Source organism: Hippopotamus amphibius, chromosome 6 (assembly GCF_030028045.1).
Source record: "Hippopotamus amphibius kiboko isolate mHipAmp2 chromosome 6, mHipAmp2.hap2, whole genome shotgun sequence".
In the NCBI taxonomy this organism is placed as follows: Eukaryota; Metazoa; Chordata; class Mammalia; order Artiodactyla; family Hippopotamidae; genus Hippopotamus; species Hippopotamus amphibius.
Genome location: NC_080191.1, coordinates 61,095,526 through 61,113,895, shown reverse-complemented (window position 1 = coordinate 61,113,895; position 18,370 = coordinate 61,095,526). Strand labels below are relative to the sequence as shown.

The 18,370-nt window shown below is 45.3% G+C and overlaps 1 protein-coding gene across 1 annotated transcript in view; it reads right to left on the bottom strand.

Annotated features, from left to right (window-relative positions):
- SYTL3 (synaptotagmin like 3) overlaps positions 1–18,370 on the bottom strand; it is a 68,607-nt gene that overhangs the window by 11,813 nt on the left and 38,424 nt on the right. The window contains exons 7-9 of the mRNA XM_057739094.1: positions 17,779–17,903; positions 12,603–12,737; positions 2,485–2,663 (exon numbers count right to left, since the gene is read on the bottom strand). Of these exons, the coding sequence (XP_057595077.1) occupies positions 2,485–2,663; positions 12,603–12,737; positions 17,779–17,903 (439 nt within the window). The remainder of the gene's footprint in view (positions 1–2,484; positions 2,664–12,602; positions 12,738–17,778; positions 17,904–18,370) is intronic.

The window sequence follows — 18,370 nt, the reverse complement described above, 5'->3', positions numbered from 1 at the left end:
ACTGACATTAATCTCAATTTATCATCTGAGACGTCAAAGCCTTCAAAAGACTCCAGAATTCCAAAACAGCTCCATCAGACAGATCCTGCGAGCGCAATTGCTGTCTACATGGGGAGATGGATTCTTGAGGCCTCCTACTCTGCCATCTTCCAGAAACCTCTCTTAACCATGCATTTCCTTTACAAAGTCTTGAGTTTTGTTCTAGCAGGCATTTCACTTACTGGAAACGCAGTCTGATCCTATCAAGGCTTGATGTTGCTTAGTTAGTGTGGGTTAGAGTAGCCCTGGGGCTAGAGAAGCCCTACTGCTAAGCTTTTATTTTCTGGGGTCCACTGAATGCCCCACTCCACTTTAGCTGGTCAGAACACCAATCTTTCCCAGCACTGTGCAACTCTCAGATTTTTTATCTAATTTACCACCCCCCAGCAGCTATCCTCTGACAGACTCATAAAACCTTGTCCTGCATCTGAGCAGCTTCATATTTGGCCAAAGCCTCAAGGGACCCCTATGTGGATTTTAGATCTACTTCTCTATGCACTTCCCACCTCACCTGCTTAAGAATAATATTTGTTCAATGTTTATTATGTTCTCGACACTGCTGTGAAGACTTAACACATTTATTGATCGGGCGATTTTTGCAAAAACTAATGCCTGTGACGCTAATACGTCTCTAGTCAGTAATGTGTTGATATGGGCTAGTTCAGGGAAACACCACAACAATCCTTTGAAGTAGGTGCTATTATAACCTCCATGTTACAGTGAGGACACTGAGATATGGAGAAGCTGAATAACTTACCAGAGGTCAAACCCTGTAGAGAATTATGGGAGAGACCCAACATGTCTGGAAGGTCAAGGATTGAATAAATGGAGCTGATGGGATTGGAAATGAGTCTGAAGAATGGATAGGATTGTGATTTCTACTTATGCAAGTAGTGTAGGGGAAATAGTCTCAGGACAAACATGACACAAGCCTCACATCTGGTCAAAGTCAGGGGACAGTTTTGAAACTGCTCCAATTTCCCTGGAGCAGAAGGTACAGATAGGGGAATAATAGACATTAAGACTAGAAAGATAGGAGGGATCTGTTATGGAGAACCGGAAGTGCTATAGCAATGCACTTAATTTGTCTGGCACTGAGGAGCTACTGAAGATTTCAGAGCAGAGAAGAGTTGCATTGGACCAACAATCCATTCCTTTCCCGTGGCTGGTACTGAAAATAGTGTACTAAAAATGTTCCACGTTGAGAAAAAAAAAAGGCCAAAATGTGCTCCTTACCTTAAACCATACACAGAAAATCAGTTCCAGCTCTAATATGAAAGGATCTAAGTGTGAAAAAACTCTCATAGAAGAGAACAGAGAAGAATGTATTTATAACCTTCAAGTGGAATTCTCCTACAGACTCAAAAAGCAGACACTGGGACTTCCCTGGTGGCGCAGTGGTTAAGAATCCGCCTGCCAACGCTGGGGACATGGGTTTGATCCCTGGGCAGGGAAGACCCCACATGCCATGGAGCAACTGAACTCGTGTGCCGCAACTACTGAAACCCGAGCGCCTAGAGCCCGTGCCCTGCAACAAGAGAAGCCACCACACAGAGAAGCCTGCACACCACAACGAAGAGTAGTCCCTGCTCTCCACGACTAGAGAAAGCCCGCATGCAGCAAAGAAGACCCAGCGCAGCCAATAAATAAATAAATTTATAAAAAATAAAACAATAAAGTTGCTCATCTTTGTTATTAATCAGGGAGATGCATGTTAAAATGATGCGATATCATTTCATATCTACCAACTGGAAAAATTAATCTATGGGTTATGTGAGACAGGATTTTAATTTTATTTTTCCTACATGGAAAATCAAATATCCTGGCACTATTTACTGAAGCTCATCTTTTCCACATTAATTACTAATAGCCTCTTGATCATTTAAGGTCCCATGTATGCTAAGTCTGTATCTGGACTTTTTAAAAATAAATTTATTTATTGGCTGCATTGGGTCTTCTTTGCTGAGCACGGGCTTTCTCTAGTTGCAGGGAGTGGGGGTTACTCTTCATTGCAGTGGCTTCTCTTGTTGCAGAGCACAGGTTCTAGGCATGCGGGCTTCACTAGTTGCGGCTCATGGGCTCTAGAGCACAGGCTCAGTCGTTGTGGCACACAGGCTTAGTTGTTCCTCAGCATGTGGGATCTTCCTGGACCAGGGATCAAACCCATGTCCGCTGCATTGGCAGGAGGATTCTTAACCACTGCACCACCAGGGAAGTTCCTGTATCTGGATTTTTGATTCTGCTCTACTGAGCTCCTTTGTCTATCCTTGAGTCCGTAACACATTGTGTGAATTACTAAGCTTTATAGCAATTCTTAATGTGTCTTTTTATTTCTCTTGTTTTTTTACAATTGCCTTGGTTATTCTTGGACTTTCACTTTTCCATATAAACTTTAGAATCAATAAATCCATTATCATGTGCCAAAACTTAAACAAAGAAACTTACGGATTGCACTTTTTCTTCTTTTCCTCCCCATAGGCAAGGTTCTTACAGGCCTTGATGCTTATTTCTAAAGAACGAGTTCTGAAGCAGTAACGAATGGCAAATTCTATTTCTCCAGTGACATCAGCGTTGTCAAAAGTGCCCATCTCTGTACAAGTGCTGTTAATGCTAATTATACTTCCCTGAAATCAAGAATGACAGATACAATAAGTTACTTCACAGTTAACTTTTCTGCAGTTCTTGTTTCAAGATATCAAATAAATCAAAATTGATACAGAGCATGCATCCTGACTCATGGCAAGTTAATGACACAGCAGCCAGCTTGTACTTTGACAAATAAGTTGCCATATATTCTGTTCTAAGGAGACGAGGAATCCTCAGAAGGGCCTATCTTGCCCAAATACGGTGTTTGCCTAGCAATACAGGTTACACAATCTCATTCTTGAACACAAATGACTTGGGAAGAAGTGGACTATCTCGCATGCAATTCTGCAAAGATAAGTCTCCAACGGCAGATAATAATACCCATGGCAGGAGTAGCCTGTGGAGAGCAGTGCAGTGTGGCGGCCAAGTGGTTGGGAACCAGATAGAGCTGGACTCACCGGCTGCTTCTGCTACTCATTAGCCACGTCAAAGTCCAAATGGAAAATTACTAGGGTTACAGTGAGGCGTAACTGGACTAGAGTATATGAAATATGCAAAGACAACAATAAATGGTGTTTAAATTTTTACGGGTGTCCAGAATGAAAAACCAAACCACCATCATAAGTGAGGGCGCTCTAGGCTGAGATGATGTGGAGAAGCAGCAAGAAGGACAGAACAATCACCTTATCACTGTTACATTTGCTTACATATTCGCCATCCTTTGGATGCTACCAATCTCAGTGCTGACTCTATAGACATAGGGAACCCGACGTGATTTCCACTTTCTCAACTGGTTCCTCAACACCGTAAAACATCCTGGAAACAAACTAAGAAGAAAGCCCAAGCCTGAGTCTCTCTTACTAGAGAGAGATCAAAACAAAACCAGCAACTCGGAGGGACCAAAACGTGAACCAAGTCATGCCAAGAACCCAACCACCTTCACCACACCCAGGTACTGGCCCTGAAAAATGTCATCCGCCAACACCCATGCAACTGCTGGGATGGGAACCAGTTTTTAAATTTTACACGCTCAGAAAGGCGTGGAGTGGTGAGACAGCACGAAAAGAGTGCAGACAGCAGATGGGGAGGAGAGCTTGACAGGAGGTGTGAGCTCCATTAGAGAAGCTGAATGGAGGTATTAAACGTTCTGATAATTAACCTGCAAACATCACGGACTCCACCATGGGCTACGTCAGACTAAATTGTACTACACCAACTCTTCTGCCAAGAACAGCAGAAAACTGAATGAAACGACAAACATAGTTTGAAGGTACTGTAGAGGTACCAGGACAGCCCGGGTGCCAGGGTCCACGGTACTAAAGAGAAGCACAGTGAGGTGAGCCTGACGTCCTGGCCGTGTTTCTCCCAGAGGCATCTGTCCGCAGGTGAGCAGCACAGATGAGAAGGCCGTAAGGCTCCGGAGCTGGGCACAGTGACCGGCCCAGGCATCCGGGGCTGTGAAGACGCACAGAACGTGAGGAGCAAAGGGAGACACACGCAGGTGAGGGTGATGCTCGATGCTGCTGTTCCCCTCAAGGTCTTTGCTGAGTTGGAAGCTGATGCCGAGAGGCTGAGCAGCTTAAAAATGCCTTCAGAAGGGTCATCTTACTAGAGGGAAGAAACTGGAGTTCAGGCCCACCAGAGGAGCGGTGTGGTAGACATCCTGACTCTCCGCTGGGACGCCCTCAAAGGCTTTCCTCCTGAGAGTCCGAGTTCCCTGGAAGTGGACCAGTCCTCCCGGAGGCTGAAACCCAGCTCTGAACGAGCTCAGGACAGGATGGGCAAAGACTCCTGGCCTCCACCCCGGCTGTGTGCTGGAGCAAAAGCAAGTCTCCCTGAAGGATGACCCTCCCATTTGGCTGGAACTTGGGGACAGCAGGGATCCTGCACGCTTCCGCCCTCCATCGAATCTCCAGCGCCAGCTCCGTGCCTGGCTCATGGTAAATCCTCAAGAGACATTTAGGAAGTGAATAAAGAAAGCGTGCGAAATATTTTGACTTGAAAAGTTCTCTCTGGGAATATTACACATGATGGGTTGTGCTCCTCCTCCTGAAGGAGCAGCAGAGTTGAGTCCTGACCCTGACGACTTTAGTTACGTCCTTTAACTACAGACTCCTGAGGAAAAATATTTTAAAATAAAACTACATGGGGACTTCCCGGGTAGTCCAGTGGTTAAGACTCCTCACTGCCAATGATCAGGTTAGATGACTGGTCTGGGAACTAAGTCCTACATGCCGTGCGGCTTGGCCAAAAGATTTTTTTAAAAAACAACCCTCCCCCCTACCCCGCAAAAAACCTACATGTAGGTGTAACATAATAAAATTGCTGAAAATCCAGGACAGAGAGAAATCTTAAAAGCAAAGAAAAAAAGATATGTTACCTTGCATGGAAGAAACAATAAAGGCAGGAAAAACTGGGGTGCGAGCGTTGCTGGGGAGACTGGCATCTTCCGTTCAGGCAGGGAACGGGAGCTGGGTGGGCACAGAGTTGGCGAGGTTAATTTTAGTATCAGGAGGATTCGGGAATTCCAGGCTCATTCTTTTTTTTTTTTTAAGAAGTGGGAAGGGAGGTTTATTTGTTAAGAATGAGGAAGACTGGGGAGAAGTTTTGAAAAGAGGTTTAAAAAGACGGAAGAAGAGAGTAGCACAGACATATATATAGTACCAACTGTAAAATAGATAGTCAGTGGGAAGTTGTTGTATAACAAAGGGAGTCCAACTCAAGGATGGAAGATGCCTTAAAGGACTGGGGCGGGGAGGGTGGGGAGGAGAGTCAAGGAAGGGAGGGAATACGGGGATGTGTGTATAAAAACAGATGATTGAACTTGGTGTACCCCCAAAAAAATTAATAAAAAAAAAAAAAAGATGGAAGAAGAAGGTGTGAAATGATTGTTGTGAGAGCAGAAACCTGAGTCACCCACAGAAACACATCAGGATGTGGCACTGTATGTGCATTTGGAACTGGTGACACAACAGGGCAGACCTAATTCCATACACTCACGTTGAGCATTAGGTCTGCCCTACTGTGTGTATAGCTGTTCAGGGGTAGGTACAGAGAAGGTGCACAGTGGGCTCATTCAGCTTGGTGTCCAGAATTATAAAGCTCCAGGAGGCACCAGAAGTACTCATCCTTCATTTTATAACATAAGCAGGGGTCAAGACAGATGGAGACCCACCCAAAACTTACATGGCAAATCAAAAGTAGAGCTGGAGGGACTTCCCTGGTGACACAGTGGTTAAGAATCCACCTGCCAATGCAGAGGACACGGGTTCGATCCCTGGTCTGGGAAGATCCCACATGCCTCAGAGCAACTAAGCCTATGCGCCGCAGCTCTAGAGCCTGTGAGGCACAACTACTGAGACTGTGCACCACAACTACTGAAGGCTGAGCGTCTAGAGCTGGTGCTCCACAACAAGAGAAGCCACCGCGCAGAGAAGCCTGCACATTACAATGAAGAGTAGCCCCCACCTGCCACAACTAGAGAAAGCCTGTGCACAGCAACAAAGACCCAATGCAGCCAAAAAAAAAAAAACGAAAAAAGAAAAAGGTAGAGATGGAAGTGGGCCTGGGTTTTTAATTCCTTGGGCCATCGACTAATGGTAGTGTCTCCAAGTAATTCAGCTGCGCATCTGCTTGGCTGGGGAAAGTGCAGCCTCAGATAACATAAGGACAGCAGAGGTCGTCCTTTGGTCTACTGCATTCCTTCAGAGATAACTTATGACTTCACCACCATTGCCTTGGGAGGGTTTTCTGCTTCTATTCTCCCTGTAGATAGAGCAGAATCTTCGAGCAAGATGAACCTTTGAGCAGCAAATGGGGTTCTGGTCCCAGCCCAGAAGAGCAACTAAGAACTCAGGCTGACTTTTATTAGTGCTACGGGCTCTGTCTGGTTGCAAATCTGAGCAAAAGCAAAGGAGAACTACCTAAGGCAGGCAGGGAGTGTTGGGTGACTTTCTCTGAAGGTCACGAGTTATCTACTATAACCACAAGCAAGGCCTGATGCCCTTTGATTTTATAAAAGCAGAAATCAAGGAAAGTCAACTGAAACCACAGCTATACTAAAAATGAATAAATAAATCTTCAGCGCCAAGAGCACACAGAGAGCATTACTGCAGGGAGATCAGATGGCGGCCATGCAACCAGACAGACTTCCCTCAGTAGCTGTGTGATCTTGAGCAGCTTTCTTGCCCTCCGTAGCCTCGGTTTCCTCATCTGTAAAGTGGGGATCTGTTTCATAGGATTGGTGTGACACTCAATTGGTTACCACATATAAAAAGACTGAGAACCATGCCTCTGATTAGTAAGTTTATTAATCTTTTGAAAACTCTACACCATGTGGCTCCCCTTTGTAAGCTAAGCAGATCATTTCCTTTGTTTTTTCCTTTCTGCTTTTCTTTTTTACTGTGAAATATATTAGAAAGTCCATATAATGGATAAGCATAGTTAAATAATAATTATTAAATAAAATTGTTAAAATTTTTTTATCACTCAATGTAAGAAAAACAACAAAACCAGGTCCATGAAAGTGCCCTGTGGCCTCTTACTTATCTGTTCCCCTCTATTCCTGCCCCTCAGTCAATGCTGTTTTGAATTTTTCTGTTAATCATCTTTGGTTTTCTGTCTGGTTTTATTACACACGTATATATCCCCCAAATAATATATTGGTTAGTTTTTACTGATTTTGGAATTTCTACCATTAGAATCATACTGTGTACATATTCTCCGTTAATTTACTTTCTCTTGATACCATGTTTTTAAAATTCATCCATATGGTCAGGTGTAGTTTTAGTTCATTCATCGCCACTCCCAGTGTTCCACTGGGTGAACAGGCTACAATATATTCATCCCTTTTTATGTTTTTTGTTTTTCTTTTTACATGAAAGAGCATCTGTATACATGTTTATTAAGCTATTAACATTTACACACAATACATAAATGTTTTTGAAATCTGAGCTCTTTGGTAACTGAAATATTGTTTTCAAATAAGCATGGTGGAACCTTAAATATTGTATCATTCAGATTATTTTTTTTAAGAGATAAACCTCTAAGACATCACGCCAACATATTTGTCTATTACTCACTCTGTTTTTTAATAAAAAGTAGGTTAATATGGGTATGTAGCTAAATACAATACTCTTTTTTAAAAAGTCACTGCAGAGCTTCCCTGGTGGCGCAGTGGTTAAGAATCCGCCTGTCAATGCAGGGGATGCGGGTTTGATCCCTGGGCTGGGAAGATCCCACATGTCGCAGAGCAACTAAGCCTGTGCTCCACAACTACTGACTCTGCGCTCTACAGCCCGTGAGCCACAACTACTGAGCCCAAACACCACAACTACCGAAGCCCACGCTCCTAGAGCCTGTGCTCCACAACAAGAGAAGCCACCACAGTGAGAAACTCGCACACCACAGCAAAGAGTAGCCCCACTTGCCACAACTAGAGAAAGACCCAACAAAGACCCAACACAGCCAAATAAATAAATAAAGTGCAACCAGAGAAGTTCAGAAATAATAAAGGAAAACAGAAATTTCCAAGACCCCAATGAGTGCTGTGTGATGGATGGGGCAAACGCTTTGAGCCAGTCCCCACTTAATAGTGACCCAAATGCCACGATCATCTTCTTCCACGTCTCAAATTGACGTTTAAGAGAAACAGCTAAGGAGTTGTATTTTTACTTCAACGATTAAAAATTCCTCCAGCAGCCAAGCTCCTGCCCATCGATGTGCAAGGAGCTCTGATGTGTATTCCCAGAACATGGTCCCTTCACCAATCACAGTGACTTCACTGCCAGGGAAAATGTCAGTTGCATGAAAACAATGATATAAATGCATTCCTTTTAGATTTTTTAAAAAACAGAAGTGAAGGCAAAATTGAAAATCAAACCGGAGCTCTGATATAATTTTTTTCTCCTAGGGAATTGCTAAAAAGTTAACCACGTATTTCTTTATTCTACCAAGTTCTAGCTCCTAATAACTGAAGGTTTAGTTTGTTTTTTGGTTTTTTAAAATGATTTGGGGTTTTTCTTCTCATAAACATATGTTTATGGAGAAGATACAGAAAACACAAATAAGACCAAAAAAAAAAAAAATTTAAGAAAAAAGCATAAGCCCACCATTCTCAACCTTTTGGTATAATCCTTTCAGTTGTTTTACAGTGTCTATAGTACACTCATTTTGTTTTTATAAATATGTGCTACTATAATACTATTTTTAACTTGACATTTTTATTGATGTTTTCCATATTCTTTCCAACCACATCATTTTTAATAATTGCAAGGTATTCCTCTGAATAAGTGTACCATAATTTATTTAACCACTGCCCTATTTTAGACATTTGGCTATTTCCAATTTTTCAAAACTAAAAAATTATAAACAAAACTACCCTTGACATCCATGTATACACACTTTTGGCAACATTCACGATGATTCTTAAAGAATATTTCCTGGAATGAAAATAGCTGGATTAAAGACAACATGCATTTAAAGCCTTTGATATATATTGTTAGTTGCCCTCCGGTTCACCCGAGCAGTTTACATGAACACCTGCTTCTCCACATGCTCGCCAGCGCTCTGCTGTGTCACTTTTTAAATTTGCTTAAATGTCCCCATATAGCACTTGCTTTAATTTTGCACTGATTTCACTACTCAGGAAGTTGAGTGTTTCCCTTACTTATTGCCCATCTGTACTTCTACTTTTGTAATAAGCAGAGATTTAATAAGCTTTTTCTAGCCCCAACTTCCTGTTTCTCAGAGAATATAAATATCTCTCAGAAGAGGAAGCAACATTTTTGCACAAGAAACAAAACCTATTTGCTTTGTGGGAGTTTAGTTTCCTCAAGCAAACACTGCTTCAGTCTAAGGGCAACACGTTAGGATTGAATGTGTAATAATTCAATCTCATGATGATAAATGTTCAGGGCACAAATCAAGGAAGACTTTAGAAGAAAGGGAGTTGAGAGAGCCAGGTTGAATTTGCACTACAGTTTGGAGGTACTTTCCTAAGAAACATCTAAGTAAGATGCATACACTTGCCACATCCTCATACCTCAGCATCCTCCCCTAACCTCTGAAAGGTTGCCTAGGTGTGGATCAGCCCCACATGAGCAAAGCTGAACCCGGTGGGGGGTGGGGGTCAGTTTAAGCATTCAACAAGTCCCCTGGGATAGGACAAAAGGCCTGGGCTTTGACTCACAGAGTTCTGCAGTGACCACATGACCTAAGCAAGTTGTGTAACCTCCATAAGCCTCAGTTTTCCCATTTGTGAAATGGGATAATAGCATTTATTATTATTGCATTTCCATGGACAAGATCATTGCTAGCACACAGTAGGCTTTCAATAACAGCTCTGATAGGAATGAACCCAACCATCTCACAAGTATTTATCGAGTGCTATTTAAGTGTCAGGCACTGCTCTGGGCCCCTGGGTATTACAACAGACAACAAACCACAGATAAGCCAATTATAGAGCTGCAGCAGGTGATAAGAACACAGACAAGCAGCGAGCAGGTGAGGGTAAGGGAGGCCGAGCAGAGAGGGGTCAGACCCCCTGAGAAGGTGACCCCGGAGCAAAGACCTGGAGGGAAGGAGTGAATGAGCCTGGTGCCTGGAGAGGGAACAGCCTCAGAGACACCCAGGGCAGGTGTGAGTCTGGCCGTTCAAGGACCAGCGCTATTGAATGGCGTGAGCAAGGGGGCAGGCGTGGGCTGGTGCGCAGCTCACGTAGGGCCCCGTGGACCGCTGTGGGTGGGTCCTAGCCTGCCTCTCTGCCGCTGTGTGGGTTTTTGGACCTTGAAGGAGCTTAGAGTCCGGTCTAGCGGACCCTGGACAGTTTGGGCTCACTTGGAAGGAGGGTTTAGCCTCATCCTCCCGATGCAGTCTTATAAAGGCTCAAGCTGGCTGGAGATTTTGGAGTCCATATGTTACCTGGGGTGGAAGCAAACCTTCCCATAGGTCTTGGAAAAACTCCCAGAGGCCACTCCTATGCTCTCCCTGTCTGTACCCACCTCGGGGTTCAACCCTAGGAGAGAATGTTCTGGAGCCGCCCTTGTTTGCTCCCCCTCAGGGCAGTGTTTCCCCAGTGCTCTCACCTTTCTCAACTGTTCTCCAGTGTAAACAACACCCAGGAAGGGGCTGAGCCATCCTCCAATACCAGCACTCTGAGACACCCTGGCAGGACCACCTCAGACTCTTGTGACCTCAGGGCATCCAAGAGCTGAGGGTGACTCCGTCTGGCTCTGCTAGGACCACTGTGCATCCCAGGGCAGGAGATGCCCTCAGCACAAGTTAGGAGGGGCCCACAAGAGGAGCTATGTGAACTGAATGGCTACTATCTTGGACAGCACAGCCCTAGACTGTTAAAGAATCCTTAACAAATGACATACTTTACTCGGGTTTAAAACTGCCAGGGCTCAATCTGTGTGTTTTTGCAACCTCAATGTGCATATGAATCTCCTGGGGCTCTTGTTAAACTGTAGATTCTGACGCCAGTAGGCCTGGGGTGAGGCTAGAGAATCTGATTTCTGACAAGCTCCCAGGTAACGCCAATGCTGTTGGGCCCCATATTTTGAGTTGTGTGTAGAGCAGTGGTTTCCATGGAGGCAGGACCACCCACAAGAGCCAGTGGTTGAAGCCAGCAGATGGGTTGGGAGCTGCTAGCATTTAGTGGATTAAATCAAGGATGTTAGCTATCCTCCAAGGTCTAGCCTGCTTCTGCCATACTTTTGTGTGTTCCACTGGACATTCATGGAGATGGGGGAAAAGTTTATCATTTTCTGAAGTGAACACCATTTTCCATAAAAACACAACCACTACAAAGCACAGAGAGGTTAAAGTACTAGATCTGGACCACACTCCTTGCCACTAAAGGAGCTGGACAGTGAACCAAGACACTGGTTTCTAGAAGCTGAGTTCTTAACCACTATATTACACCATGGAATGTGAAGATTAATTTGATTCTCAAAGCAATCCAGTGAAATAAAAAGAACAACTTTGATACCATCTCCTTGATGAGGACTTGATGAAGACTCTGAAGTTTAGGGAGTTCTTGTGATTAAGATCACCGAATAGGTTAAAGAGCTATGAACCGTAATTGAAGCCTCACAGCCCCTCAACCAAGGCTCCATCTAACATATGTAGCAGACATCATGTGTTTAGGCAAAGAGTAAACATTTATTCGATGTTTTTGAATAACAAACGAACGACTAAAAAGGCCTGCCTATGAACAGATACTACATTTAAAACATCACAAAGCAATCTCAAAAAAGAAGAGCCAAGTTGGAGGACTTAAACTACCCACCTACAAGACTTCCTACAAAGCTACAGTAATCATGTCAGTGTGGCCTTGGCACAAGGACAAGGAGGTCAGAGGAACAGAACAAAGAACCTAGGAAAAGATCCACACTTATACGGTCATTTGACTTTCAACAAAGACATCAAAGTCAATGGAAAAATGACAGTCTTTTTTTTTTTTTTTTTAAACAAATGGTACTGGAATAACTGTGTATTCATATGGGGAAAAACGAACTTCAACCTGTACCTTACACCATTCACAAAAATTAATGAGCTGGAGCATGGACCACACATAAAACCTAAACTTTTATAAAGCTTCTAGAAGAAAACATAGGAGAATATACTCATGACTTATGGGTAGATAAGACAGAAAAGTAACCGTAAAAGAAAAATCCGATGAATCAGACTTCATCAAAACTAAACACTTCTCATCCAAAGACACCATTACTTACTATTAATTACTCTCTGTGGGTATGAAAATGTTCACAATATGTAAAAGAGAAAACCACCATCAAAGTACAGCAAGGCTTTTCCCAGCTCTCAACCCAAGTGAAATATCACCTCTGAGCTCGATATCACACTGCGGTTTACACCATAAGACAACATGGCACTTGTACCCTTGTCTAATAATCCAATTTGACGTCATGACAACAATCACACGTCACGTGTCAAGGACATTAGACAAGACTCACATGTCTCAAGCCTCCTGAGAACAAAGTGTTGGGCGTTAAACTGGATAAAATATCCCCTTGCTTCAAAATAGGGCAAGTAGGGCGTCTGGGACTCTCTTGATTGAGAGGTTTCAGAATATCCGGTGCACTGGCCTTCTGAAAAAGAAAACACAGAATTAGTATAGTATAGCCTGCATCCGTGTTTGATTTTGTTTAAATGTGATGACTTCAGGGAGCATGGCCTGTGTGTCACTAATAGGCAAAATTCTGGGTGCTGAGAAAGAGGGCACACTTTCTTACATACATACACCTACCCTCGGGGGCCCAAGGCAGACATCATCAAGCTTTGGGACATTCATGAACAGTGACAGGTGGGTTACTTATGCATTAGTACAGGTCTTAAACTGAAGTCCACATTTAACATTAATAATGATGCAGGCATTTAATCACATGAAATATAGTATTCAGCCTGACAGGCAGAGTTTTATATCTAATGTGCTCATAAAAAAAGGAAAAAAAACAAAATATGTCTCTAAATTTTATAAAAATATTTTTTTAATAGTTGGTACTTCTATAACGTACATAAACTTATGCTTTCTAATATAGTAATTAGCCACATGTGGCTATTTAAATTTAAATCAATTAAAATAAAATAAATTTAGCTCCTTGGTTGCACGAGACACCTTTCAAGTGCTCAGTAACCACACGTGGCAGTCGCTCGCGAGAACGTCCTATCGGATGCTGCTAGTACAGAGCAAGGAGGGAAAGCATCTTCCTGGCTGAAAAGACCAAGTTTCCACATCAAGACTTTAGGTTTTGACACTGGGTTGGAAGTAGAGCTTGGAAATATAAACAGTTGCACTATGGTCATAATTTTCAGGAATGAAAAGCTCAGACTGGGACTTCCCTGGTGGTGCAGTGGTTAACAATCTGCCTGCCAGTGCAACGGACACGGGTCCGAGCCCTGGTCTGGGAAGATCCCACATGCCGCGGAGCAACTAAGCCCGTGCACCACAACGACTGAGCCTGTGCTCTAGAGCCCACGAGCCACAACTACTGAAGCCCATGCGCCTAGAGCTCGTGCCCGACAACAAGGGAAGCCACCACAATGAGAAGCCTGCACATCGCAACGAAGAGTAGCCCCCGCTCACCACAGCTAGAGAAAGCCCATGTGCAGCAACGAAGACCCAACACAGCCAAAAATAAATAATAAATAAATCTTTAAAAAAAAAAAAAAGCTAAGACTAGTATAGAGTAAATGAAAGACGTGATTGCCTCTAAATTGCTGTTCATGCCCTCAGTTCCCAGAACTCAGTTGCGTCAGACACTTGCTAAGCAGCACTATGTTCAAGTGCCGCAGCTCTAAGCCTGGGGCGGAAGCGGAGGAGGAGGGGAGGGAGGAGAGGAGGCTTTGTCTCTTCTCCAAGGGCTCACTAGCTCATCAGAAACACACACCATTAAAACAGAGGCGTGGCCCAAATCAAGGGAAAGACAGGGAGAGCTTGCACAGAAGAGGCCCCTGGGATGGTCTTCAGTGGGAGTGTGACCTGAGTGGGTGTGCAGGGCGGGCTGGGGAAAGACCCAAATGTAAGGCATCCCGAGTGGAGGGCCTACCGTGATGGTCAGGAATGGAGCACGTTCCTAGACCTGCAAGAGGCAAAGCAACCTCAGAGACACGTAAAACGCCAGAGACCCGGACAGGAGACAGCGCACGCACAGTGATGCGTGAGGTCGTCCAGAGGACAGGCAGCTCGGGGGCACTGAAGGGTGGGCATGGGGCAGGAGTCTGAGGGCTGGAGGAGCCGGTGATCCAAGGGGAAGATTTCAGAAATGAAGGTGTTCACAAAGGAGACAGTGAGAAAAGGCTCACCTGAAATTGAAGAAATGCAGCTTTTCAAAAATTGCCTAACGAATTAGCAAATATTACGATAACAAGTATAAAGTTCAGTGTTGGCAGGAGGGCTAGAAAACGGCTATGCCACTTCTAGTGATCCTGTAGACGGAGTCAACATCAGAGGAGGGCAATTCAGTGGCATGGATTCACTGCTTGATGAATCCTGGCCCGGACGCTTCCCTGAGAATTTTTACAGGAACGACTTCAGAACATGCAGCTCAAAGTTAAAGGACAGAGATGTGACATGGAAGCAATCCTGAGCTGTTTTCTCAGCTAACATCCCAGCATCACTGAGGGGCTTTAACACAATAACCTCCTATTTCTGTGCCTCAGTGTAGCCACCGGCAAAGCGGGCACCTACATCCCCTACTTACAAAGGACACTGCGTTGCATCCTCAATGCTGGCGAGATGCTCCGAAGTGTTCCAATGGAAATGTGAGTGGAATTTTTGTGAGCTCACCAGCTAAGGTATGTGTAATTGCAGTCTGACAAACGTCCTATTTAAAGATGTACTGCTTATACTCCGACCCAATAATTATTTAGCATTTATAGATCATGCCACACTTACTGCGTACTTTATAAACATTTGGCTACATTTCTCTTTAAAACATCCACATCCTCAAGAAAAGTGGGGAGAGAATGCCTACAAAAAGTCATGAGCACATCCTGCCAAGAGTGTGGTGGTGAAGTGGACACACCAGACAGAGGGGCTACACAGTGGGGGTTCTCTAGCCAACCCCTCCCCACATCCCCAGTTCCTCCTCACTTCTACCCTTGAGCACCGCTGGCCCTTCAGAGAACCTTGCAATCAATTTCACTGCACTGCCGCTCTGGAGGGGGATGCCACGGATGCCACGTTATGTCAGCTTCAGAATGCCAGGGGCTAAGCCTACAGATACCTGAGCTGCCCCAGCACCTGGCACAAGACATCAGAAGCGGGCATCATGCCGGTCTGCACACTTTGCTGGCATCTCCTGGCAGGCGTTACAGGAATGGTCTCTGAAGCAGCCTCCACCTGGCCCTGCCACTCTGACCACAATACCCCCGTGTCATCTCTTGGCCCCAGAGTCATCTTCAATGGGACAGTAACAGTACAGAGCTCACCAGGTTAAGGATTTTTAAAAGGTACTTTGTCCTGCTTATGTGGGGCATATAATGAAGAGGTCAGGAGTTTAGAATTTAGAATCATACAAACCTGGGTTCTGTTCCTGGCTCCACCTGTCATGAGCTGTCGCTGTGAAACAAGGTGGTTAACCTCTCACTAAAACTCAGGTTCTCGATCTCTATCACGGGAGTAACGGTATCCTTCTCAAGAATTTTGTAAGAATGACACGTGATAAAGTAGGTAACACATGCTCCATCGCATCTGGAACACAGTGTCGCCTAAACGCACACCGACCCTCTCCTCCATCTGCTGATTCAGGGACTGCAGGCAGGGTGGTGGTTACCCGCATGCTGGGAGCGGATGGGAACTCACACTTGTTCGCACTTTAGGGTCTCGAAGACCTTCCAAACACACATCACGCGCTCTCCAGGCCTTGCTCTCACAGGGAGGTCCGAGCACCAGCAGCAGCATCGCCTGCCCACCTGTGGGCTCCTTAGAAACACCCCTGAGATCCTGTGTCTCACGCCCGCCCCATCATCTACTGACTCTAGAGCTGCATTTCAGCAAAATCCCCACGTGACTCACACACGCGTTAAAGTGGAAAAATGCACGTTAACGTGGAGAATCGCTGCTCCAGAGTTCAGCCTCCAAACCAGGACCGCCCGCCACTTCTGGTTACGTAATCAGGGCCACGTGACAGTCTCCCTAAGCCTCAGTCTCCCTAAGTGTAAACGGGTCACATGAATACCCGCCTTGGGATAGGAGGGTAAAAGGAGAGTCCAGGTAGAGTTTTTAGCCTGGCATATGATAACAAGTGCTTGCAATTTAGATTTATATTTAGATAACATAGTATCTAAACTGCTATCTAAGTTCTCTCAGGGGATCTTTGCAAGAACACTGCGCTCTGGGAGAGCAGGTGTGATCATCTTCATTCCCTGGGGCGGGAGGGGGGTCCATCCGGATGCTCAGAGAGTTCACGTGATGTGACTTGCGGATGGAGGCAGGACTTAGCATCTTGAGAGCACATGGAAGCCCCAGCAGGAGAGTAAGGCTACGCTCACCCCCTTGCCTACAGAACAGTCTGTCTGGGGATACTCTGAATGGAGCCCATCGTTGCAGAGAAGGGCACTTGTCCTGTCCAGCCAATCAGAGCCGTCACATCAACCCTGAAAACAACCAAGTGGTGGTACCTGCCACAGCCAGGTCACCTCAGCTGGACTAGAACCCAGGTTTTCTGACCCTAAAGTCCGCTTGCCCTCACACTCCACGGCATCTGCTCCTGGCCCAGTTAATCCTGGTGGAAAGAGGAACTCTTTCCCTACAGGCCTTTATCAGGTGAGATCTCTTACAGTTAAGGTACCTGGAGACTCTCCCTCATGATCGCACCTCAACGTGCAGCGTTTATGGTTTCAATAGTTTCAATCAGAGTTTGGGACAGATTTTAACCAGAGGTTGTTGGAAGCAGGACACAGGATGGAGGGAACTTATCTGCAGATCAGGAATAACTGGGCACATCTCAGGCCTGCAGGTGAGCCTTTGCGTTTGGTGTGGCACTGGAGCCAGCAGAGAGCTGCAGGGGTCACGTGGAAGCCCCAGGGGCTTGGACTGAGGTGGAAGCCTTTCCCTGTTCTGAACCGCTTTCCAAATTCAATAAGACTGAATTTTAATCTTCATTTGGCCAGTTCCCTGACCCCACCCAATGGAGAGGTTTATAAGTATGTTTTTCGGACTGCTTGATAGTTAGTTATGAAATAAAAGGATGAAGAAATCTACAGAGGACTTCCTAGGTGGTGCAGTGGTTAAGAATCTGCCTGTCAATGCAGGGGACATGGGTTCGATCCCTGCTCCAGGAAGATCCCACATGCCACAGAGCAACTAAGCCCATGCACCACAACTACTGAGCCTGCGCTCTAGAGCCCGTGAGCCATAACTACTGAGCCCCTGTGCTGCAACTACTGAAGCCCACGTGCCTAGAGCCCGTGCTCCACAACAAGAGAAGCCATGGCAATGAGGAGCCCGCGCACCACAACAAAGAGTAGCCCCCACTCACCGCAACTGAAGAAAGCCTGCGCACAGCAAAAAACACTCAACATAGACAATAAAATAAATTAATTAAAAAAAATAAAGTTATAAAAAAAAAGAAATCTACAGAGAAAACGGCAGGAGGCAATCCTGGGATGGCCGGCGGCCGGGGATACCCTGGTGGTGACGTTGATCGCAGTGTCGGACTGGCTCCTCCTCTCCGACTGGCCCTCACACTGCCTGGGACCTGCGGCTGGGTGCTGCTTGTCAGAGGTCATGTCATTCTGGGACTTGGAGAGTTCTAGAAAATAAAAACGAGGATGACAGGTGGGAGCTCACAGTTCTGCCGGGACCTGCAGGAACCCTCCTCCGGGATTCCTGCACCTGAGCTCTGGGGCCCCAGGGGAGAGTACCTGACACTGCGCGGGACACGGGGCACCTGCAAGGGACAGAGGGGCTGCTTCCTGAGCAGTGACCATGTGTCCCCACATCTCTGCAGGCAGCGCTGCCGTCAGGGTGGGGCTCAAGGGTGACTTCCCCACTCAGGTTACTTTGCATTTCAGCCATACGTCCTGAGTGTCCAGCTGTCCAAATGCAAAGAAGGCAGCTGAACAAACCAGTTGGGCTTTTTAGGGGCTCCTTACAAAGATTTTATAACTAAATACAACTTCTTCAGGTGAGAGCAAGACTTGGGTATCCTTACAACCATTTCAGGAAGCAAACCCTGAAAGGATGACTGAAAAAAAATCTTTTTTTGCAGTATAATAA